Below are 25,900 nucleotides of genomic sequence, written 5' to 3'. Positions count from 1 at the left end.
ATGATTCAGACAGGAAGTTCAACAATAAACTAATAGAATAAAGGCATAAAGTGCAATTTCTTGATACACTGCTATCTAAAAGCTGGAGTATTGAATGAGAGAATACAGGCATCCCTCGATTTACAAACTCTATGCACAATTTCTATATAAAGCTCTTGGCTTTTGATACGTAATTTTTCATTTAAGGAGCATAAATAGGTTAATGAAATTTATTCAAAGCATGTCCAGAAAAATTTTTACAAGTTGCATTTAGAAGTGCAGTAATGTAGTGCAGTCTCAGGCTGTGAGAATCCTCAACGGCATGAACCCCCAGACCATCCGCACACTACATATACAAAAAAAAAAAGGGCTGCACAAGTCACTTGAACATAGCACATGCCACTTTGTACAAAAAGCACGTCTCTGCGAAGCAAAAGAACACATTACGCAATAGCTGAAGCCTGCGCACTTCCGCGCCAAAGTTGGGCATTACTCCCCCAAAATATACTCAAACTGTTAAATTCTTAGAACACGCACACACACACATTATGTGAACCACTAGTCCCAGACAGGGTCGCGGGGAGCCAGAGCCTAACCTGGTAACACAGGGCGTAAGGCTGGAGGGGGAGGGGACACACCCAGGACAGGGCGCCAGTCCACTGCAAGGCGCCCCTAGCAGGACCCGAACCCCAGACCCACTGGAGAGTAGGATCCGGTTCAACCCACTGCACCACCGCGCCCCCCTCTTAGAACACAGTGTCCCCCTATTTATTTGAGCTCTTATAGCTCACACCACTGTCTCTAATCTTTTCTCTGTTGTGTGGTGCTTCATTGTCTCTAGTGCTATAGCATAAATTATATGTCCTATATAGTTTTCTTTTGTACTGTATATTATATGCATATTATAGTATTATTTATACACACACACTTTCAGAACTGCTTGTCCCATACAGGGTCACAGGGAACCAGAGCCTACCTGGTAACACAGGGCGTAAGGCCAGAGGGGGAGGGGACACACCCAGGACGGGACACCAGTCCATCACAAGGCACCCCAAGCGGGACTCGAACCCTAGACCCACCAGGGAGCGGGACTGTGGTCCAACCCACTGCGCCACCGCACCCCTGTATTATTTATATTGTCTGCCTATATTGTATATTATATATATTTTTGCCAGACTCTGGCCTGTGTACTCCACTGTCCTGTATTTGCACTTGTCTTGCGCTATAGGTCTTATGTGGCACTCACTTAAGAGTTAGGGTTTGTCCAAAGATGAACAAAACTTCATTCCCCTGTATGTGTAACTTTGCTATAGGTGGCATGACAATAAAGTTGACTTTGACTTGAGTTATGCATCTGCATCCACAGTTGGTCTGTTCATGAATGCGAGTGTTGCTTTGAGTGCTGCTTTAAAATAGTGGGGTATTATGGGAAGTGTATTGAAATTCCAAAGGAGTGTCCACTCGTCATATTGGGTGTGTTAATAGAATGATTGTGGAGACAGCAGAGCAATTAGCAGGAAAAGTTTGGCTGATGGGTTTTCAGGAATGCATGTGCATTTTGGCAAGAGTGCAGTTTTAGAAAGTTGTTCTAAAATACATGGCAAGTGAGATGTATAGTCAGTTATACACACACACACACACACACACACACATTTTCAGAACCGCTTGTCCCTTACGGGGTCACGGGGAACCGGAGCCTACCCGGCAACACAGGGCGTAAGGCCAGAGGGGGAGGGGACACACCCAGGACGGGACGCCAGTCCGCCACAAGGCACCCCAAGCGGGACTTGAACCCCAAACCCACCGGAGAGCAGGACTGTGGTCCAACCCACTGCGCACCGCACCCCTTCTAGTCAGTTATAGTCAGTGACAATTTGCAAGGGAGTTGTACTGATATTTCAGCATTACTTAATATGGTGTGTTGTCCACAGTCTTAACTAAATACATTTCTTGAAGTTTCATTAATGTAAGGCCTTATATTTGACTGTCTTGAATGTCAGTTCTTTAGTTTAAGTACTGCTACTACTACAGGTGTAATCTCAAGGCATCGCTAATGAAGATGTTTTACTCTGCAGTTTGGTGGACCACACTCCTTCCACAGTCCTGACAGATTATTTATTTACAGTAATTATCAGGGATAAGACTGTCCCACCCATGTGTCTGCTAGTCATAATGACAGTAGCGAGAGAAAATACCAGTGGACCTGTGTAATTACCAAATTGATATTTTTAAAAATTCTGGACTTCTTAGTTTTAAAGAGAGAATAAGGCAGTCTTAAAAGTGTTTAAATATATTCCATTGTATAATTTTATAAAATACAAACTATTAACTCTCACTTATGAGATAGGCATTAGGTGCATAGGTTTTTCAATTCAAAATATGCACTTTGATCAAATCACATATGACGAAAATTCCCTCTGATCCCCGGATTCTCCTGCGATTTTCATTTGCAAAAAATTTTAATGTGAATAAAAGCAATATCATTACAAATGACATTGTATGATTTGACTTTTATCACAAATAATACCAAGAGCTCACCAGGGAGGGAGTACAGGAATGTCCTGGTTAGGTAGTGTTCCATTAACATTTACATTAATTTATCTAGCAGTCACTTTTCTTCTAGGTGACTTACAATGAGCGGGGCACGGTGGGTTGGACTGGGTCCTACTCTCTAGTGGGTCTTGGGTTTGAGTCCCGCTTCAGGTGTCTTGCGATGGACTGGCATCCCATCCTGGGGGTGTCCCCTTACGCCCTGTGTTAGGCTCTGGCTCCCCGCGACCCCGTATGGGACAGGCGGTTCACACACACACACACACACACACACACACACATTTTCAGAACCGCTTGTCCCTCACAGGGTCACGGGAAACCGGAGCCCACCCGGCAACACAGGGCGTAAGGCCAGAGGGGGAAGGGGACACACCCAGGACGGGACGCCAGTCCGTCGCAAGGCACCCCAAGCAGGACTCGAACCCCAGACCCACCAAAGAGCAGGACTGCGGTCCAACCCACTGCGCCACCGCATCCCCTACAGGCAGTTCAGACTTTTATAATAATTTATTTTTTTATACAGGTGGGTAAGTTTTACTGTATCACTTTAGGAGCAGCCGTTTTGAGACATCACTAATAACAGTAAGGGGAAGAACAATTTTCAAAAATATTTCACTTTTTGAAATGGAATTTGTGAGGAGGACATTGTATTTATTATAGGAAGACAATTTCAAATTTACACTGTTTCAATACATGCAGTTTTCCTTGAGACTTTTCAGCAGAATTTGGTTGTTAATACAAATTTGTTTCATTACAAGCAGCACACCATAAAACTAATCTTGAACATAAAGTATAAATGTACAAATACAATTAAAAATCTAGAAAAAAATGTCAAGAATAGTTGTTGCCAGGTTTTCAAAATTAAGTATTTTTTAACTGAGGACTCTACAGTATAGACCAGTCAGCACTACCAGTGCAGTGCCACTTATGTCGCACTAATAAAAAGTTCAAAAATTAAATTATTCAACATACATCAGAGAGTATTGGTAAATTATGTCAAATATGTGGTAAGACATAAGGATCAGAAGTATAACATGGAAACGGAAGCATCACCTTTTGAGTATTTCAGAATCATATGTTTCTTAGTAACTTCATGTAAGTCAACATTTAACAATTACTGTTTACATGTTAATCAACACCAATAAGGGAATATTAGTTAGGAATTAAATCTGGAATCAAGAAACTAATTTGCAGTCAAGTTTCCTTTTTTACATTCACTTAAGAGAGAAATTGTGTCTTTTCTGTGTCTTCAGAGCAAGATACTGGAAGAATCTGAGCCCAGATGTTATGTGAGAAACGATGAGTAGAGTCAGATTCGTCTTTGTTTTCAGTCTTTGCCTCTATGCTACTCGGTTCTCACATTGTCTCCACAGCTCTGCCTGCTCTCTTCCTCATCATTCCACTGTTCCCTCTCTTGCCCATCCTCCTGGCCCAAATATTGTCCCTCTTCCTCCCCAGGGAGCTCATCCCCTTCCCTCTCCTGCTCACTTTGGTCAGCTCTGCGCTCAGCATCCTCTGGGTTTTTCAGATAATCGTACTCGTCTTCCTCTTCGTGCTGCAGCCCTTCCTTCAGATCTCGGTCGTCAAAGTCTTCGTAATCTTCTGGGTAGTCATCTGGATAGGACTCTGTGCCCACAGAAGAGCCAGCCTCATCCTTTTCCCCATCGCTGACCAGAGGAAACCATCTCATGTTAAAGGCAGGTACTTTGTCAACTCTGACTCCTTAAAATACATGGCAGAACTTTGTAAATTCAATATAGAATAACAAAAACAGTATAATGCATTTACATTTGAATATGTAAATGATAACAGATGGGATGATATATTCAATTACAATTTTGTCACTTGGGCTGATTCAACTAGTAAAAAGTCATTTGACTCATGTTGCATGACATCATGCAACATCATGCAAACTAAGCTGGCTTTAGATGGAACTGAACTGGGAAAAAAGTTATAAACATATATATAGTCCCCTTATGAGGGCAACACTGGGAGAGCAAGTAGCGCTGCTGTCTCACTGCACCTGGGCTGTGCATTTTCATGTGGGTTCAAATCCAGCTCTTTCTGTTTTGAGTGTGCATGTTCTCCCCACGTTTGCATAGGTTTCCTCCAGGTGCTCTGGTTTCCTCCCATAGCCCAAAGACATGCGTTTCAGGTGAACTGGTGACTCTAAATTGGCTGCAGTGTTTGTGAAAGATGGTGCATTCCACAGGTGTGTACATTTATCCATTTACCTGACACACACACACACACACACACACACACATTTTCAGAACCGCTTGTCCCATATGGGGTCACGGGGAACCGGAGCCCAACCCGGCAACTCAGGGCGTAAGGCTGGAGGGGGAGGGGACACACCCAGAACGGGACGCCAGTCCGTCGCAAGGCACCCCAAGCGGGACTCGAACCCCAGACCCACCAGAGAGCAGGACTGTGGTCCAACCCACTGCGCCACCACACCCCCTCATTTACCTGACACTTTTCTGAAAATGCAACCTACTATGTTAAGTGACCTACAATTACTTACCCATTTATACAGCTGGGGAAATTTAGGTTAAGTACTTTGTTCGATGGTACTATGGCTGGAGATGGGATTTGACCCTACAAATTGTGGGTTCAAAGACAGCAGCTCTAATCACTACGGAACCAAACGACCCATGTAAGTGAGTCACTGCAGAGGTGAGTGACTCCCTGCAGGTGGTGTATTGGGTAAAATGGTGTGGGCTAAAGGCTACATTTAGTATCAGCACTAATTTTCATATAAAACATGTAATTGGAGAAACACCTGGCTTATACCCTTTAAGTATATTTCTAATAAAGTGAAAGAAATACAGTTTAAATTTCTTGACACCATGTATCCTATAAATTCTTTACTCCATAAATTCACAAATGCACAAAATGTGTCTTTTGTGAGACCAAAGTGAGTAAACTTTTGTCAATTTATTCTTTGTATGTAGTATCTTAAATATATTTTGGACAGAATAAGCTTCTCAGATCTTTAAATATGACAGGGATCACGATAGGGATATGGGACAAATTACTCATTTGCTTTCAAAGACAATATTATGCACTATGAAAATAAAAAGAATATGTCTTTTCTAATTTTACATGGAGGGTTGTGGTGGCACAGCGGGTTTGGCCTATGCCTGCTCTCTGGTGGGTCTGGGGTTCGAGTCCCGCTTGAGATGCCTTGTGACAGACTGGCATCCTGTCCTGGGTGCAGCCCCTCCCCTCCAGTTTTGCACCCTGCATTGCCAGGATAGGCTCTGGCTCACCGCGACCCTGCTTAGGACAAGCGGTTTCAGACTCTGTGTGTGTGTGTGTGTAATTATACATGCAAAATTTCATGTACATAAACAAAAACTGAGCAGTACTACCCCAAAACTGCATTGCTTTTTACTAGAACTAATGCATTTCTTTGCAACCTTACATATTGATAATTATGGCATACACCTTTATTCATTTTCCATTTGCTCTTCATTTATTGTTATTTTTTTATTTGACTATAATTCAAAATTAGCAAAATATACTTTGTCCTGATACTACCCTATTTGTCCCAAGTTGTAATTTTATATTATAATGTATTAAAATAGATTTTGACGATATCTTTATATGACTTCTGTTTGATTGGAAACTGTCACATTTACGTTTAACAAGCTGAACAATGTTGTCACAATCCAGCTGTTGCAAAGTACATTCTCTCAACTGCACATACAATTCTACAGGTTCAAATTAAAAACCCTTATAAACGACTAACATATTGCACAATGTTATGTACAATATAATCTTAAGTTCTTCGGTGGGCTCACCACCTGCCGGAGAGGACATAAGGGGCTGGTGCGTTGTGATTTGGGCAGTGGTCGGGGCCGAGTGCCCGGCCGACCCAAACCTCGGGCGCCAACTCTGGCTTTTGGGACTTGGAATGTCACCTCACTGGCGGGGAAGGAGCCTGAGCTAGTGCAGGAGGTTGAGAGATACCGTCTAGATATAGTCGGGCTCACTTCCACTCACAGCTTGGGTTCTGGAACCACTCTTCTCGACCAAGGGTGGACTCTCCACTATTCTGGCGTTGCCCAGGGTGAGAGGCGGCGGGCTGGTGTGGGCTTATTAATAGCCCCCCAGTTCAGCCGCCATGTGTTGGAGTCTACCCCGGTGAACGAGAGGGTCGTCTCCCTACGCCTTCGGGTCAGGGAACGGTCTCTCACTGTCGTTTGTGCTTATGCACCTAGCGGCAGTGTAGAGTACCCGGCCTTTTTAGAGTCCCTGGGGGGCGTGCTGTAAAGCGCTCCCACTGGGGACTCTGTCGTTCTACTGGGGGACTTTAACGCCCACGTGGGCAGCGACAGTGATACCTGGAGGGGCATGATTGGGAGGAACGGCCTCCCTGATCTGAACCCGAGTGGTGAGTTGTTATTGGATTTCTGTGCTAGTCACGGTTTGTCCATAACGAACACCATGTTCATGCATAAGGGTGTCCATCAGTGCACTTGGCATCAGGACACCCTAGGTCGGAGGTCGATGATAGACTTTGTAGTCGTTTCTTCTGATCTTCGGCCATATGTCTTGGAGACACGGGTGAAGAGAGGGGCTGAGCTGTAAACTGATCACCACCTGGTGGTGAGTTGGATTCGATGGCGGGGGAAAAAGCTGGACAGACCTGGCAGGCCCAAACGCATAGTGAGGGTCTGTTGGGAACATTTGGCGGAGGCCCCTGTCAGAGAGGTCTTTAACTCCCATCTCCGACAGAGCTTCAACCAGATCCCGAGGGAGACTGGGGACATTGAGTCCGAATGGACTATGTTCCACACCTCCATTGTCGGGGCGGCGGTTTGGAGCTGCGGCCATAAAATCTCCGGTGCCTGTCGCGGCGGCAATCCCCGAACACAGTGGTGGACACCGGAGGTAAGGGATGCCGTCAAGCTGAAGAAGGAGTTCTATCAGGCCTGGCTGGCTCATGGGACTCCTGAAGCAGCTGACGGGTACCGGCGGGCCAGACGGAGCGCGGCTCTGGCAGTTGCCGCGGCAAAAACTCGGGCCTGGGAGGAGTTCAGTGAGGAGTTCAGAAGAAGACTTTCGGTCGGCCTCAAAGAGATTCTGGCAAACCGTCCGGTGACTCAGAGGAGGGGAAGCAGTGTTTTGCCAACACTGTTTACAGTGGAAGTGGTGCGCTGCTGACCTCAACTGAGGATGTCCTCGGGCGGTGGAAGGAGTACTTTGAGGATCTCCTCAATCCCTCCGACACGCCTTCCGTAGAGGAAGCTGAGGCTGGGGACTCGGAGGGGGACTCGTCCATTACCCTGGCTAAAGTTGCCGAGGTAGTCAAAAAACTCCTCGGTGGCAAGGCTCCGGGGGTGGATGAGATCCACCCCGAGTTTCTCAAGTCTCTGGATGTTGTGGGGCTGTCTTGGCTGACACGCTTCTGCAGCATTGCGTGGAGTTCGGGGACGGTGCCTCTGGACTGGCAGGCCGGGGTAGTGGTCCCTCTTTTTAAGAAGGGGGACAGGAGATTGTGTTCCAACTACAGGGGGATCACACTCCTTAGCCTCCCTGGGAAAGTCTATGCTGGGGTACTGGAGAGGAGAATCCGACCGATAGTCGAACCTCGGATACAGGAGGAGCAATGCGGTTTTCGCCCTGGCCGTGGAACACTGGACCAGCTCTATACCCTCACTAGGGTGTTGGAGGGTTCATGGGAGTTTGCCCAACCAGTCCATATGTGTTTTGTGGACCTGGAGAAGGCATTCGACCGTGTCCCTCGTGGCATCCTGTGGGGGGTACTTCGGGATTATGGGGTTCAGGGCTCGTTGCTACGGGCTGTTCGTTCCCTGTATGACCGGAGCAGGAGCTTGGTTCGCATCGCTGGCAGTAAGTCAGACCTGTTCCCGGTGCATGTTGGACTCCGCCAGGGCTGCCCTTTGTCACCGATTCTGTTCATTATCTTTATGGACAGAATTTCTAGGCGCAGCCAGGGAACGGAGGGTGTCTGTTTTGGTGGCTGCAGGATCTCGTCTCTGCTTTTTGCGGATGATGTGGTCCTGTTGGCTTCATCGAATCAAGACTTACAGCGTGCACTGGAGAGGTTTGCAGCCAAGTGCGAAGCGGCGGGGATGAGAATCAGCATCTCCAAATCCGAGACCATGGTCCTCAGTCGGAAAAAGGTGGATTGCCCCCTCCGGGTTAGGGGGGAGCTCTTCCCTCAAGTGGAGGAGTTTAAGTATCTCGGGGTCTTGTTCACGAGTGAGGGAAAAATGGAGCGGCAGGTTGACAGACGGATCTGTGCGGCGTCCGCAGTAATGCGGTCATTGTACCGGTCTGTTGTGTTGAAGAAGGAGCTGAGTCGTAAGGCGAAGCTTTCAATTTACCAGTCGATCTACGTTCCTACCCTCACCTATGGTCATGAACTCTGGATCATAACCGAAAGAATGAGATCGCGGATACAAGTGGCAGAAATGAGTTTCCTCCGCAGAGTGGCTGGGCGCACCCTTAGGGATAGGGTGAGGAGCTCAGTCACCCGATAGGAGCTCGGAGTAGAGCCGCTGCTCCTCCGCATGGAGAGGAGCCAGTTGAGGTGGCTCGGGCATCTGTTCCGGATGCCTCCTGGACGCCTCCCCTGGGGAGGTGTTCTGGGCATGTCCCACTGGGAGGAGGCCTCGGGGCAGACCCAGGACACGTTGGAGAGACTACGTCTCCCAGTTGGCCTGGGAACGCCTTGGGGTTCCCCCAGAGGAGCTGGAGGAGGTTTGAGGGAAAAGGGAAGTCTGGGGGATCTGCTTAGACTACTGCCCCCGCGACCCAGTCCCGGATAAGCGGAGGAAGATGGATGGATGGATAATCTGAAGTCAAATAGGCTGTTTTATATGTTGCTTTTTCTAGAGTAAATTCTCTCTTAGACAGAAGTTTAAGTGAACCTTACCTCTGTTTATCCCAAGTACATGATGATCCACCAAGGGACTCATCAAGTAGTTCATCTGGCAGTTGACCTTGCAGTTGACCTCGTGACTTTGGTGCCTTGCGGCTGACAAAATCCTCACTTAGTCCATATCCTCGAAGTGCATCAGCGAAGCGCCTCTCCGCAGCTTGCTTGGCATTCCTCTGGATAGGGCACACGATATTAATTATAGCTGATGAGACTCGGTCTCGTTGAACATCACATCTCAGACACACTGACTTGCTTTACATCACACGACGTAGACCTTCAAGGCGTGGTAAAACTGACTGGCGTACGAAAAAACATTGGAGGGATTCAGAACTTTAATTTTCTGCTCATTTCTGTGACACTACACCCAGCAAATCACAATTTCATTCCATTCACATTTAAATAATCAGTTTTAATAACTGGCAAATTATGATTTCTCTCACGTTGGCAGTGACTTTCATGATTCCCTGTAATGGCAAACGTTGCTCAGGTGTAGTTTTCTCATTTACAGTCTATGCGCCTATAACGGCATTAAAATGACGTTGGTGAATCTTGCACCTTTGTCACAATATAGGAATTAACAAATATGAAAATTTAAAAAATCTTACAATTCTGAGCTCTGGATCGGAATGACAGACAACACTTATGTAACTGCGTAAGCATAAAATATTAGAGAGAGGAAGTCGATTCACCTGCGTCACCTGTTCGAGCAGCAGAGGTCTCTCCTTCACCCTGTTCCGAATCTCCTGCATCTCCTCCCTGTACTCCTTCCTTCGCTGGAGGTCCTGCTTCCTGTTCCAAACACACAGGCTGGCGATGACTCCTGTCTCACGAGTGCCGTGGGAAATGCGGAACATGGGACCCAAATGCAGAGAGCTACATCTCCAAAAGGAGAGCCACGTTCTCGAAGGTCACGCCATCGTGATCATACCATTCCATATGGGTCACAATATGCTGGTCTCATAAAAATATGAACACATCTTAGCTGCAATCTCAATATATTTGTATCTAGTCAAATTGGGAAGCTGACACTGAATCAAGGAAAACGTTCATATCTTGGCCAAGTCATTTTATTTATCTCAATTCATGTTATAATGAAGGCAACCAGGTGATGTAAAAGGATCAGAGTTAATATTTACCATACTTCATTTTACAGTTTTATTAAACGTGATGTCATGTCACAATATCTGTGAAATACAGTATATACATTCAATACTTTCAACATTAAAGGCGTGAAATTGATTGCATGACATTGTGTGATATACAGGGTCACGTTTTCTAGGGTTTTATCTTTGACATATTAAAACACTTCATGATGAAGTTTTTTTCCCCTACTTTTTTGAAATTTGTTCAAAAAGCTTTTTCCGAGCTATTTGCAAATAATTTGGAAGTAATATATTTATTTGATTACTGAAAGTTGCACAAAAAAGCCATTAAGTTGAAAAGGGTTTGGATGTTAACGTTTTAGAGAATTCCTTGAAGGTGGCCTTTAATCTTGTTCTTTGCGATACTGATCCATTAAGGGGGGGAACGTTTCACATTCAGGTTTTTAGTCGGCTCCCAGCTCTCCGTTACCTGAACTGCTTGAGTTTAGTTTGGCAGGTCTGGGAGAGGGCCACGTGAGGGTCATTAGCCTGAGCACGCCTCGTGATCAGTTTCTGCAGCGTTCTCTCTCTCTCTCTCCGCTTCTCTCTCCATTGCTCTTCGTCTTCCTCGGCCTTCTTCCTCTGCTCGAGTGTCTTTCTACTCGGAGAGAAAAGACTGGCGCTGAAGGGGTACAGGAGGAGGCAATAGGGGGATGCGAGGGAAGTCCGAGGAGGTCCGCCACTGGAAACGGGAGCAGGAACTGAATACCCTGGGATGGGCTAAGGCTACATTCGGCGCAGGAGAACGAGGAAAGGAGGATCTCTTCGAGACGTAGACACACGGGTTTCGCACAGAAAACTTCCTAGCTCCACAAGAAAATAATTTCTGTCAACTCCCGCAGCTACTGTAAACTACAGTAAACAGCACATGGGACAACTGGCACCCTGTTGCTACTGCAAGCTGTTACCTTACAGCCTCTTGGCGCCTTCTGGCTGCGTCTGTGATTTTGGCAGGCAGGAGCTCCTGGCTGCCTGAGAGGGATGAGCAGAGGCTGGAGCTCGTGGTTCTCGTCGGGCCAATATAGGGCCAGCGATTCACCCGAGGGCTTGTCCGCTCCGCCTCAATGTCAGCCAGGATCCGGTCCCGATGCGACGCGATCTGGGAGGTCCTCAGCTGGAATGGCTCGCAGACGGTCATGGGTTTCACATCCCGCTTGCTCCGCAGCTGCCTCTGGAACCTCCGGTAGCTGGCATCGAAGTCGGGCACGGCCCCGTTGATTCTGGGGCGGAAGTCAGCCTCAGCCTCTGCTGTCCTCTCGGCGGTCCTCTCCCGCGAATCCTTCCGTTTTTCACTCAGCCGCTTGGCCAGCATGCTGCGTGGCATCGAGGAACTGTAGAGCAGCTCCTGGGCCCGCATCTGCATCCTAATGGCGCGATACAGCTGGTCCTCCTTGATCCGATCGCTCACCGTGGAGTCGTACACTGACCGAGGCACTGGTTTGGCCTTGAAACACCTCTTCTCTTCCTTGGGTGCCGTGACTTGGAGCTGGGCTTCCTTCAGCTCCTTCTTTTTGCGCTCCCGCTCCAGGAAGCTAAAGGGCTTCTGGGATACAGCCAGCACACTGAGGTTCTGGTTGCGGAAGAAGTGGCGCCGCTCCTCCTTGCATTGGCTGACCACTTCGTACAGAGGCAGGTAGATGTGGGCAGGAGCAGGGCTGGCACGGAACTTCTTCTGACACTCCGTCAGCTCCTCCAGCTGCTTCTTGAGCAGGGCGTTCTCCAGCTCCACCTCCGAGCGGGACTTCACCTTCGTCCGCTTCTTCTCCGCCTCGCGCACCGTCATCTGGAACGGTTTGGGCACCGTCGCCCTGGGCCTCCAGGCCTCGGTGCACTGCTCTACACCTTTCCTCTTCCTCCTGATCTTGGATTTGCCCTTGAGAGCACCACTGCCTTGCTCCGCAGGCTGGCTCTGTACTGAGGAGCAGGAGGGATGGCGACTGCGAGGAGTCAACTCGCCAACTGTGAAGTCTTGCCACATCTTTTTGATTTGGGCCCTGGGGGAGAGGAGAAGACCCTTCCCCCCGTCACCCTCTCCGCAGTTGTCTGCCAGGCCATCTTCCGAAGCGTCAGACAAGCCAGAGCCAGCTGTTTGGTTGAGCTCTGCAGCAGAGAAGGCTTTGCGCAAGTTCGTCGACACCGAGTGGTTCTTTGTCCAGCACAATCTGAAATGGGACATTTCAGAAGAGCTCATTCAAGGCATTATATAATATCATCATATTTTCATATACCGTACTGTGTCAAATCATACCCCACAAGGCTATGAAGAAAGTGTAGGTTTTCACTGTATGCCAGCACAAAATTTATTAACTGTCTCCTAACAACGGGTTTAAATAAATGTAGAGCTATGTGGCCCCCACTGAGCATGAAGACGGCCCTTTGCAAAACAAAAAAAAAAACACAAAAATGACAGTAAGTGGCTGCACATACTTGAAAAGCTACAGAGAAGTTCTCAACATACAGTATCGCATCTACACACGGATGCGGGCTGGACCTGTGAGCTGTGCATGGACTCCCGCACTCTTTTTCTTGAGCTGCCGTCCCCTTGATGTCCATCTTGTCCCGGTACATCTCCTCTAGCTCAGCCATGGTCTGCAAGTGGGCACGTTTGAGCTCCTCCAGCTTCCTGTAGTACTCCTCATTGGAAAAGTAGAACTCTCGCAGGTTGATGTGGTTCCCCGACACCCTGCAGTCCTTAATCATCAGGGGGTTTGCGTTCCGGGCCTCACCCGCTCCGTCCCCATAATCCGAGTCTGAGTCACACTCCGTCTGACAGAAAAGAATGCAAACTTATGGAACCTGCTCTTTTTAACAACTTTGTTTCACCGTACCTGCCCGCATTCAGCTGCGACTTGCCCGTTTGCCATATAATACAATTACATGGAACACCAAGTGCTGTCTTTACCTCACAGCTCAGGGTTTGCATTTCCCTGCATGTTCGTTTGGATTTCATCTATGCGCTCGGGTTCCCTCCAACAATCCAAAGAGACAGTATTTAGATGAGGCTCGTTACTCTAAATTACCCCGGTAGTCTGCGTTACTCCACATGCCTACCTTGCAAGTGCTATTGTGTCTGGGGTGTACCCTCCCCTACAGGCTTCTTAACGCAACTGATGATGGGCAGATGTGTGTCTCCACAGCTTTCAGCAGAAAAGATGACAGATAATAAAGTAATATAAATCAAGATCAACGAGTATTAAAACACCAAAACTAAAAACTGCTAAAGTTTCAGGCTGTGAGAGGGCACAGGAGAACGAAATATGGCTGATTCTGCCCTGCCGGCCTGATGATGTTTTCAACTTCTCACATTTTCTTTTCACGATAAGGTGTCAACACATTTCCTTTTTTACACTCGTAATGATAAAACGCTGGCTTTCAAGCAAGATTTGGTACGAGACAAGGAAAGTCTGCTCTCGGGAGCTAAATCACACGCATAAGCTCATTAATGCTGTGTCTGCTGCTCGAGGGACCATATGGCATTCCGCAGGAGGTGGACATGAGTGACCGATGTTTGGGGAACATGTGCTTCCCCAGCACACGGCAGATACTGCATGCCGTCTTTTGAACTCCCTCACCCGGGGTGAATAAACAGTTGCCTGGTCAATACACAACAAGGGCCTGCAATGTCACTAAGTGCAGCTGGCATTGCACCAATGGATTTTAAACATACAAAAATAATTCCAAGCATAACTCCGCAGAAAACGATGAACATGACACAATTATTTTTGCAAAGTCATTAAATTAACTTTCCTGGGACACGATGTCTCAGTGACGTAGACGTAAAACTTCGCAGACCTTGACTGGAGTACTGCGTTCAGCAGCGTCAATAGGCGAACCTGACATCATTAAACAAGGCGTCATTTTTTTTTAGCTTTACAAAGCATGTTTTGGTCCATCTTCTTGTTTAGAGTCGTTTCAAAAGTCCCCTGGAGACAAACCGAAATAATTCATTTACAAAATCTCATTGGCAGGCGGTGAACCGGGAAGGGACAGTGATTAATGGCTACGGGTCTGTGATTTAACACAAGGTAGATTACCATGGTGCAAGGTAGTCAGTGCCATTTAGCAAAGCAGAAGGGACACCTTCAGTAGCTCAGATCAGTTACCAATTACACATGTCACATCTTGTAGAGGATTGGGGCTGTTAACCTCAATCCTGAAACTTAACAGAGACATCTAATCAAATGAAATAAGTAATAATAATATTATCTTTACCTCATATTTACAAATAATACAAAGGTTGAAGACATGATCTGTATACGAAATAAACTATACAATGACCAACAACAATTGTGATACTCCCCATTTTCAAGCCCAGTGCTCAGGCCACAGGTGCCATTTTCAGAAATGATTAAATTATTGCCATCTGCACAAAACTGTATTCTAAGTATTCAAAAACATTGTAAGAAACTGTTGCATTAGCACCAAGTACATTTTCGGGTGCTAGGACATGGACGGGAGACGTCAAACATCAGCACAAATACAGAGCTGGTGCCTTGGGATCTGAAGGTCGGAGGTTCGAATCCCACCCTTGAGCATGGTACCTATCCCCAAAATCGCACCAGTAAGAATTACCCAGCAGCATAATTTTGTAAAACATCGTAAGTCGCTTTGGAAAGTAGGGCCAGCCAATTAAAAAAAAAAATGTAGAATGTGTTCAGTCAAGACATTGACATACATTCACTGATCTACAGGATAATAATTTTCAGTACAAAAATAAGTAAATATTTGGATGGATGTGATTGATGATGTAAGTGTATGGATGTAAGGGATTACAAATAGTACTACCTAAGAGAACTTGGTGTAAGTTAAATGATAAGCAGTTAAATACATGTATGGTTTTACACTTTTTTCCAGCTGCTTGAAGAAATGATTTTCTCTGGAAGGGTGATGATGATGTACTGTAACTGTGTATGTCTTGAAAAGCGCATTACAGCAGGAGGGGATTCAAACCAGCGACCCACAGACTGCGAGACAGCGCCAACAAGGACAAACAGCAGCAGCTGCGCGCATAATTTACAAAGAAGAAGCGGACCATGGATGCGTCACACTAGTGAGTCGCTGTACCTCTTCCGGCCGCTCTCCTTGCCCCATGTGCTCCGCTGCGTACGGAAGCGTCTTTTCTCGCTCGTAGAGCGCTAAGGGCGCCTTGGTGTGCGGATCCACCGGCGTTTTCAGGCACGATGTCACCAGGACGTTCGCGCGGTGCGAGTTCTCCATTGGGTCCTTCCGCTCTGCCTCGAGAGCGGCAGAAACGAACGGGGTCGGTGTCGATCATACGGCGGAGCTCCCGCGGGTTCTCTTGCGGCGTCTGAGCCTGTTACCAAGCAACTCCGCTAACGATGGATCGTCTGAAGGGTCAAAAAGGTTCCCCAAAAAGCGTTTCGCAGAATAGTGCATCCCTGCACCGTCCTCCACAGAGCAGCAGCGTCCATATGACTTTTAGCGACTTTACACGCGGGTTTAAAGGAGTTCTCTCCATATGTTCACCCAAGGCTTAGCTGCATTTGCAGAGGAGATTGTCCTGACTCTCAGTATCCGACATGAGAAACGACCAACTAATTAGATTCTCAGATTAAGGGGGATCGCAGCGCAAGTGTTGTGATGTGAACAGAAATTGAGGATGACTGCAAACAACTACATGAACCTCTCTGTAAAACTCACGTTTGTTGCAAAACACTTTTCTAGTATACTGGGTGTAGCATCTGCTCCATGAATAAATACAAATACATCTCAAGTAGAAACAAACCAACAATGGAGCAGCAGGGCCTATCGCAGCAGCACAGTTACTTTGTAATGTGAAGGTTTCTGGTTCAAATCCCTCTCAGCAAGTAATTACACGGAAATGGTGCAGTAGAAACTGAGAAATATTAGTACATTGGGGGAAGGGGGGGGGGGGGGGAAGCATTGCAAGTTGTCCTCGGCAGTGGGATCATCCAAATAAACAAGTGATGACAAAATATGGTGCAAACCACCGAGTGTCACTTCTAACCACGCAGTACACTTCCTAAGACATACATTTATACGTAAGAAAGGACAGACCCACAGGAAATGCATGTCAACGTTTAATTGTACCAGCATATTTGCAGTTACCCATTTTACAAAGAAGTAATTTATACTGTCATGACTTAAGTGCAACTGAACAACTGAGAAAGGAAAAAAACTGGAAAATAAGAATTTGGAAAAAAACCTATTTATTAAATAAGGTAACACAGAACCAGTACAGATGACAGGCAAATTGCATTTCACAAGCTCGCTCGCATAATAATGGGTGGCAACATGATGCAAGTTGAGCTATTCTCACTGGTTTCTTCACTACGCTACCTTCACTCTTCATCGAGTATTCACCTGCAAAACACAAAAAACAAAAGAGGTATGACAGCAGCTTTTACTGCTTCACTGAAATTTCTCACAACACATCAAGTGGAGTGAACCACTCCCTTTTACATATATAACCACTGCCTACAACACAAATTTCTGTAGTGTAAGTGCTGGTGAAAAACAGCAGAAGTTAAAAACAGGCTCAATATTTAAAATCATAACTGCATTAATTATTTTAATGTGCAACTGGACAGTAAAAACAGCTTCTGCTTCTATCTAAAATATAACAAACACACATCCATGCAAACTCTTCCATTTACATGAAAAACCAACAGGCCCCTTACCACATCATCAATCTTGAGGATGCTGCGGACTGTCTCGGTGGCCAGTGTCAGGGCACTGATGGACACCAGGAGAGGCTGGACCACTAGCTCCTCCAGAATATTTGAGATGCCACCCTAAAGAGAAAGAGGCCAAGCAAACATGAATACACTTGTAAAAAGATTCGGGGGGGAGAAAACAGGCCGAGTCCACCCGTTTCTACCTAAAATGCAGACAACCCCCCAACATCACCTTGCGGACATTGATCCCAGCAGTCTTCTCCCCCTGGGCATGCCGATTGCGCAGCTCCGTCACAGTGGAGATTGGGTTGAGCCCAGCATTCTCAGCTAAAGTGGAAGGTATAATCTCCAAGGCATCAGCGTATGCCCGAACACAATAAGCCTCCATGCCGCCAAGGGTCCTGGCGAACTCCGCCAAACGCAGGGCCAGCTCAATCTCAGGGGCCCCACCACCAGCAATCAGAGCTCTGTAAAGCACAGAAAAGGATACAGGTAAGGACCAAGGAGTACGGATCTCTGAGTTCCCAGTCATGTCCTACCAGAGTTCCTGCTGTAAAACCACAGATATAGGTATTCAGCCAAAAAAAATTTGGCAGAAAAATACCATGCTGTACATGATCTCTACATTATACACTGTATTATCAAGTAGGTTCTGGTCAAGTTCTGGTTCTTATGTAGGAAGACATGAAAACAGGACCTTTACTTGTCTTTTGGTGCTTATGAATGGTGATCTATATGTGCTAAAATCTTCCGACTGCAGGTCCTCATGCATCCAGGAATGAAACATCAAGCTCATTCACATTTGTAATCAAACTACCTTACTCTAATGTGTCTTCACAGGATGCTTCCCTGGGATATCCCAGCTGTCTTAAATACAAAGTCTTTCAGGCCACTTTCATCAGTTATTCTAGGAATGTGATAAGATACAAGCTTACTGGAATGGGGCTCATGCAAACACTCAGAAAACCTATGACAAGAAGTTTGATTTGTCCCCATCCATCTTTCAGTTATACAGTAATCCAAATTACACCAGAAATTACCACTGTAAATGTGGTGATAAGTGCTCAAATTTTTCTTCTTAATAAACACAATTAACTTTTAATCCACAGCACAATTGTAATGAATTCTGGAATGTCTGGGAGGTATTAGATGCTTCCTGTGATATTTTGTAATCTTTTGACCTCAAGCCTTTGCTCCATATATGTGGATGCAATTTCTCGGTATACTGTCTTTGTATGTTGCTGTGACCCTGTGCTGCTTACAGAACTGATAAAAAAAACATGCTGTATATACAGATGAAAGAGCAAGTCAATTTAAATAAACGTGGAAGCTAAACAAACAAGTAAATGGAACATATTCAAATATATGTATAAATTAACCATTAAGAAATGTCCCACATCATGGAATAAAGACATTATCTGCACTTATAATATATATGCAGTGATATCCAAATTTCTGACCAGTACCTTTTCTTCACCAGGCAGCGGATGACACAGAGGGCATCATGAATGGAACGCTCTGCTTCCTCAATAACCAGCTTGTTAGACCCACGCACCACAATGCTGACAGTCTTCCCAGGGCTGGCACAGCCAGTGATCTGTATGGGAGAAATCACACCATTAACTCGTGAAATACATAATACATACAATTACTTTTATACGTAACCTGTGAAATCTGAAAAATATACTAAACATTAAATAAATAAAATTGCACAAATCTCTAAATTAGATGTAAAAAAAAAAAAAAAAAAAATCATTAAAAGCAGTTATGTGAAAACACACAAAATGTAAGTAATTACCTTGACTAGCTTTCCAGATCCATCCAAATTTACTTCCTCCACCAACTCTGCAGAGCCCAACATCTCTGGGGTAAACTGGTCAATGTGGGCAACGGGCTTGGTTCCAATAGTCTGTGCAGAAATTCTCAGTCAGCTTCTCTACCAAAATTTTCTACCACATTTCAGCTTGGATACATGAAATCTCCATAAGAATGTCAAACTGTCTAATCAATAATTCTTTCCATTACCTTGCAAATGAATTCAATATCTTCCCTCTCAATGTCCTTTATAACCATGATCTTCATTTTATTTAGGAAGTGCAGGGCCAGGTCACTAAGTGCATCTCTGTAAAAAGACAATGATTTTTGCATCTTGGGAAAAAAAAAAAAACATTTGTCATCTTGATAAAACATTCAAAATTGAAATACGTTTTGCATACCTTAAAAGGTATTATATTCAAAACATAGACGACAGAATAAGAAAAAAAAAAAAAAAAACTTTCTGCATGCAATTTGATCCACTGTACAAAAATTCCAGATGCATCATTTTACATGGAAATTACCTTAGAATAGACTTCTGAATAAGTAGCACATTACAGCCAGCCTTCTTAATCTGTTTGATGAGGTTGAGAATGTAGGCTCGTTCCTCCCGCAACACCCTGTCCATCTGCGCATAGTCCGACACCACAATCTGATTGTCCATCTGCAAGAGAACACAAAATGTTTCAACAGCTTTCCCCTCAATATATTTCAGCTCTTCCCAGCACTTTACTCCTATGACCTTGACAGGATTTGGTGGCACCAGGTCATGCCAAACTTACATCAGTCTTGGGAGGAGAGAGACAGAACTGGATGAGGCCGATCTTAGCCTTCTCTACCCGAGACACGCCGGAGTTCGCTACCCTCTGAGTTAGCACCAGTCCGTCGACCAGCTCACAGTCATCAATGGTCCCTCTGCAGTTACAATACCCAGTATTAACAAAGAATAAAAGGACCACTAGATCTATGAAACCACATCTCTGCAACCTCAGTAATAAAACTTACATTTATTCATTTAGCAGACGCTTTTCCCCAAAGCAACATACATCTCAGAAAATACAATTTGTGCAACTTGGTTATTGTTATTTGAGTCTTCATATGCGTCTATGATGAGATCCAAAAAAATACATGTAAAAACACTTTCCTTCACGTATCTCGAAACACTTTATTGATGAATGTGCTAAAGAACTGAACAGCCATCAGGAAGACTTTATGCAGAGCAGATGGATTAAAATTTGTTTACCTTAGGTAGTTAGTTTACAAATACAGGCTTAGGTTTCTATATAACACCAAACCTGAAGAATGTCTCATCAAATCTATTAACATTTTGTAAAACAGACCCCTAATCACGGCATGTTGTGTCACAGGCCCCTTAGAGTTCCCTGCTGAGCAGCATCTGTTTCCCAAAGTTTTAAAGATATCTTTAATCTCATGAGAATTAATCACCATAATGCTAGAATGCTTTTGGGAAAAGTATCCCAGAATACCTCAGATTACTTCATCTGCTGGTTCACGATGGGCTCAACCCTGCCCACAACTACAACTGCCACATTCGCTGCAGGACCATGGTTCTTACCCAAGCTTCTTGACAATCCTGATGTCGCGTAGGTCAACGCCGGTAGCCGTAACAGGGTCAATGACTCGCATGACAGCATCTACACTCATGGGGGCCAGCAGGCTGGAGTACTGGGAAACCACCTTCGAACATAGTGAAGTGGTGGCGCTGTTGAGCAGCGTCTCCCTGTCACTTAGCTGCACAGGCTGACTCATGTTCATCAGCACCTCAACTCCCTTTTCCACAGCCTTCTGGAATGACTCTGAGATTGTGGTCGGATGGATACCTGCAACAGAAATATCATTCCATTATTTCAGACAAACAATAAAACTGAACTACGAAAAAACATTAATCCATTTTCTACTACAGTTTACTATCCACGAAAGCATGCCAGTAAGACATGGTGTTATATGACAAAAATAACACAAAGCGCATTCCGCCAAATATGACACATCACATTTTAATTGCTTAACCAAATGTAAAACAAGGTTGAGAAAAGCTACCTTTCTGGAGCAGTCTGTTACAAGCATCAAGGAGGGCTCCAGCAATTACCACCACAGAGGTTGTGCCATCTCCAGCCTCGATGTCCTGGGCTTTGGACAGTTCCACCAGCTGCAGAGAACAGTGACAGCTACATACACATTTCTACAAACTCATGAAACTCCATAACATACTGTGATCTAAACTGTAACAGCTGTGAAATCCTAATACCTATATTGCTCTGGTGCATTAAACAAAACCTGGACAAACTCAAGTATTCACAGGTCATTGTGTGGACAGTGAACTGACAGCAGCAAAGTAGAGACAACTTTTAACTCTTCATACTTCCTTCACATACCATTTTTGCAGCAGGGTGCAGAACCTGCATCTGCTTCAGGATGGTGGCTCCATCATTGGTGATGGTGACATCGCCTTTCCCATCCTGAATCTGCAATGGAATCAGAGCAAAAGCAGCCCTTGAGACACCTCCAGCAGTCTATAGAGACAACATGAAGGGCATGACAGACAGTCTTACCATTTTGTCCATACCCTTGGGGCCCAGGCTGGTTCTGATGGCATCAGCAACAGCTGTCAGGGGAGAAAAGGATAATGTCAGTCTTGCATAGAGATTTTACTAAGCGCAACTCTTTGAAAGCAAAGAGAGGTCTTCCTTTCCCATGCTCTGTGCTATCCATTTTCCAAACAATACTGTGTGCAGGGATTTCAAACAAGGGAGGTGCAGTGGCACAGCGGTTTAGGCCTGTGCCTGCTCTCTGGTGGGTCTGGGGTTTAAGGTCCACTTGGAGTGCCTTGCAACAGACTGGCATCCCATCCTGGGTGTGGCCCCCCCCAGCCTTGCGCCCTGTGTTGCTGGGTTAGGCTCTGGCTCACCACGACCGCACTTAGGATGAGCAGTTTCAGACAATGTGTGTGTGAGATTTCAAACAATCTTAGAGCCCAATATAAAATTAAAACCAAACTATAATTTAAAAAAAGAAAAACAGGAGAGGTGCAACAGCAGTTAGACCTGTTGACTGTCAATTGAATGAAGGGCCTGGGTTAGAATCCCATCTTCTGCTGAAGTAACCCTGAACAAAGTACTTGCCCTAAATCCATACAGTAAAAATTACCCCAGCTGTGTAAATAAACAATTTTAAACATAAATAAATGCAAAAAGCAAATTAATCTAAACTTCAGACTGTCTTAGAATAAAATTCCTGAAATTAACCCCGCTTTACAGTAAAATCAACAATTAAAATAAAATCATAATATATTGCAATAAATTGCACCAATCCGTACAATGTTACGAATTACTAACATTAATTATATTTAAAAAAAAATAAAATTTAAAATGGGAGCCGTGCACGGGTTGGACAGGGGAAATAACTGTGGAAAACAAGTGAGAAGGTTAATACAGGAACAAGGAAGCAGCACCACTATTATATAATTAATTATGACAATCGAGTGACTTTGGACGCGGAGACGTTTTATTCACGTTCGCTGAAGACACAAAAGGAGCTGCAATAAAAAGAAGACGGCCGCTGTGCGGGTCGCCCGGTCACCTTTGGCGGCCGAGATGTTGCTGAAGCGGATCTGTGCCGGCTTGTCCCGGTCCACATAGGCGCCTCCTTTGTTCTTCCCGTTAGACGCTTTCGCGTTGCTCAAGACGTCAGGCATGGCGGCTTATTTTCGTCCACACGGAACACACAGGCTTTTCGCAGGGAGTAGATATCTTCCAGATCCCCAGCCGGGCCCACACTTACAGGATGGACACAGATTCCTTTCGCACCCCGATCGTTCACGCACCTTAAGCCGCCCTGTTTCAGAAACTTCCAGAAGCAGAAGACGCGACAAAGGAAAGGAAGGTCCCACCATCTGCTCCTGTCGCCTCAATATTACGTCACACAGCTGTCTTAAAAATGCCGTATTCCTGTGACGTGGGATTTTTTTAGTTTCTCAAGCCTTTTTTGTTTTTGAGCTTTTACAAATAGGAAATAACTACCTACACGTCTTTTTTTTTATAAGAATTTAAGTCGAGCTAAACAGTTATTAGAAGTTCCTCGATGACAAGATGAAATCTGGAATAACTATTAACTGTATAGTTTAATAAAAATGATGAAATTAGTCAGAATGAGCAATTTAATCTCAAGCATGAATGTTTATTATATCACAGCCTATTCAGAAATTCAGTATGGCTCCAGCTGACGACCCAATTAAAGTGCAGCACAGCATTTAGTGTAGTAGTAAATGTGTATGTTGTCCTCTGTCACACCGTGGTCCAGGAGAAATGCTCTCACTCCAATGTATGTACTGAACATCTTGTGGGAATGATAATAAAGCTGACTTTGACTTTATCACATACTTCTTATTATTTATTAACATGGTGTACACTGACTGTAAAATCTTCAATAAAATGAATTTGTCAGTGATGAGAGAAATTGTACTCAGATCAACATTGAATATGTCAGCGTATGTTCAAGTCAATTTATTTTTATATAGCACTCTTCTCAGTAGAGACACACAGTGCCGAACAACATTCCAGAAAATACTGCACAGAGATCCAGATAATTTTTTTGGCTGTCATGGTAAAGATACAGTTAGGTGTTAGACAAGTGAAATGGAAAATGAGGAGAGGAAAACAAAAACTATCAAAGAGAAAAGGAGGAGAAAAATGAACCTCTGGGGGTCCAAGTAGCAGTGATTGCCAACCCCTCCTGTGTGGATATATCCAGGAGGTCTGCCAGTATGTGGTTTTTTTCCCCATCAATTACCTAAAAGCTTGGCTGAGAGATCTGCATGAATCTTCTGCTCTGAAACATCTGATATGTTGGGTAATTGCTGTGTTTTTATTAATAAGTATATTTTTCATTATGGACCTTGGAGCTTTAACAAAAATGCATGCTACATTTACTCATTGAGCAGACACTTTTCTCTAAAGCAGCTTCCAATGAACGCTGCGTAGTGTTATCAGCCCACACCCTCTTCAGCCAAGGGCTAGATACACTACTTACAATGTGTCACTCATCCACACACCAGTGAAACACACTTTCTCCCTGTCACTCACACACTATGGATGGATTTTTTTAAAATTAAAGTCACCAGTACAGCATATTTGTGGAGTATGGGAGGAAACCAGAGCACCCACCAGAAGTCCACTCAAACACAGGGAGAACATGTAAACTCCACACAGACTGAGCAGGGATTGAACCCACATCTTCTGGCACCACACAGGCACTGTGAGACCACAATACTGTTCCACCACGCCACCCTGATGCTGGTATTAGGTGGGAAGATAAACTGGAGATGGTTTTGCCTCTACATCTAGTGTCTCACAGGTCTAGGGAATCATGGGAAGTATTTGTTCCAACTGTTCCCCCTGTCCTCCTATCTGAAGTGACAGTCATCATCATTTACTAATCATGGGAACCCTGGAGGTGGACCAAATGGACAGGCTCAGCCACGGGCCCTCGGACAGTAGGAGCTCAGGGAATGACAGTCAGGGGAGTCTGGCCACCGCTGCCGCCATCCTGAGAGTGTGGCCAGACCAAAGGGCCGCATATTCTTCGAGAGCAGTTCTGTAAGATGTGGGTTTTCCATCGATGTAACTCCTGCCTCTTTACCTGCAGGCCCTGAATGCCTTTCGTTCACCTACACAGGACAACGAGCCGAAGCTCGGACGAGAGCCAACCTGCTCCTGACAGTAACATGAACCAGAGGCAGGAACTGAAAGTGGCTTGAGTGGAAGCAGACGGAGCAGGAGAAGAAGCCGGGGGAGCTCAGGCAATAGCGGAAAGGCCCTGGAGACCAGTGAGTCAATTTCTGGGAGTGTTTTACAGATTCTGCATGTATGACATACCGCATGTCTGCAACTGCCTTTTACGGAAGAACTTGTTACATGAGCATGCTGAACCACATCCTGTGGAGCAGGATAGCTTTATTGCTCTGCCATTGCATTAAATGTTACAAGAAGGGGGGGTGTGGTGGTGCAGTGGGTTGGACCTCAGTCCTGCTCCCTGGTGGGTCTGGGGTTCGAGTCCCGCTTGGGGTGCCTTGCGAAGGACTGGCGTCCCGTCCTGGGTGTGTCCCCTTCCCCCTCCGGCCTTACGCCCTGTGTTACCGGGTAGGCTCTGGTTCCCCGCGACCCCGTATGGGACAAGCGGTTCTGAAAATGTGTGTGTGTGTTACAAGAAGTACTCATCGCTGGTAGTGACAGGACTCTTCTCTTTTAACATAGGCACTGGATGGGGATAGCTGTTTCTTCGAGAACTGTATCACAGTCCCACCAATCATGTAAAATAAAGTAGAGTGTATATTACAGTGGGGAGGGGTGTGGTGGGGCAGCAAGTTTGGCTGGGGCCTGCTCTCTGGCGGGTCTGGGGTTTGAGTCCCGCTTGGGGTGTCTTGTGATGGACTGGCGTCCCGTCCTGGGTGTGTCCCCTCCCCCCTAGCCCTGTGTTCTGGGTTAGGCTCCGGATGGCCGTGACCCCGCTTGGGACAAGCGGTTTCAGACAATGTGTGTGTGTGTGTGTGTGTGTGTGTGTGTGTGTGTGTGTGTGTGTGTGTGTATACTTCCATGAGGTGAGGAACAATGTAAGATTTATAAAGAATGTTTACTCAACAAGGGGGGTGCGGTGGTGCAGTGGTGCAGTGGGTTGGACCGGGTTCTGCTCTCCAGCGGGTCTGGGGTTTGGGTCCCGCTTGGGGTGCCTTGCGATGGACTGGCGTCCCGTCCTGGGTGTGTCCCCTCCCCCTCCGGCCTTATGCCCTGTGTTGCCGGGTTTGGCTCCGGCTCCCCGCGATC

General features: G+C 45.6%; 2 protein-coding genes across 2 annotated transcripts; both read right to left on the bottom strand.

Moving 5' to 3' along the window:
* Positions 1–3,737: 3,737 nt before the first annotated feature.
* Positions 3,738–15,890, bottom strand: fam161a (FAM161 centrosomal protein A). Its single transcript, XM_018750757.2, has 7 exons — positions 15,655–15,890; positions 13,082–13,356; positions 11,499–12,752; positions 11,021–11,188; positions 10,138–10,237; positions 9,443–9,621; positions 3,738–4,196 (listed from the first exon to the last, which is right to left on the bottom strand). The coding sequence occupies exons 1-7, from the start codon at positions 15,805–15,807 to the stop codon at positions 3,875–3,877; spliced, it is 2,451 nt and encodes an 816-aa protein (XP_018606273.2). The 5' UTR covers positions 15,808–15,890; the 3' UTR covers positions 3,738–3,874.
* An 874-nt stretch (positions 15,891–16,764) lies between these two features.
* On the bottom strand, positions 16,765–22,979 carry cct4 (chaperonin containing TCP1, subunit 4 (delta)). Its single transcript, XM_018750706.1, has 13 exons — positions 22,662–22,979; positions 21,635–21,687; positions 21,458–21,547; positions 21,123–21,231; positions 20,641–20,905; positions 19,847–19,979; positions 19,589–19,728; positions 19,275–19,371; positions 19,048–19,158; positions 18,716–18,846; positions 17,482–17,716; positions 17,253–17,366; positions 16,765–16,935 (listed from the first exon to the last, which is right to left on the bottom strand). The coding sequence occupies exons 1-13, from the start codon at positions 22,774–22,776 to the stop codon at positions 16,921–16,923; spliced, it is 1,608 nt and encodes a 535-aa protein (XP_018606222.1). The 5' UTR covers positions 22,777–22,979; the 3' UTR covers positions 16,765–16,920.
* Between the last annotated feature and the right edge of the window lie 2,921 nt (positions 22,980–25,900).

This window comes from Scleropages formosus, chromosome 16 (assembly GCF_900964775.1).
Source record: "Scleropages formosus chromosome 16, fSclFor1.1, whole genome shotgun sequence".
NCBI lineage: Eukaryota > Metazoa > Chordata > Actinopteri > Osteoglossiformes > Osteoglossidae > Scleropages > Scleropages formosus.
The sequence above is the reverse complement of the archived record's forward strand: the minus strand, read 5'-3'. Positions and strand labels throughout refer to the sequence as shown.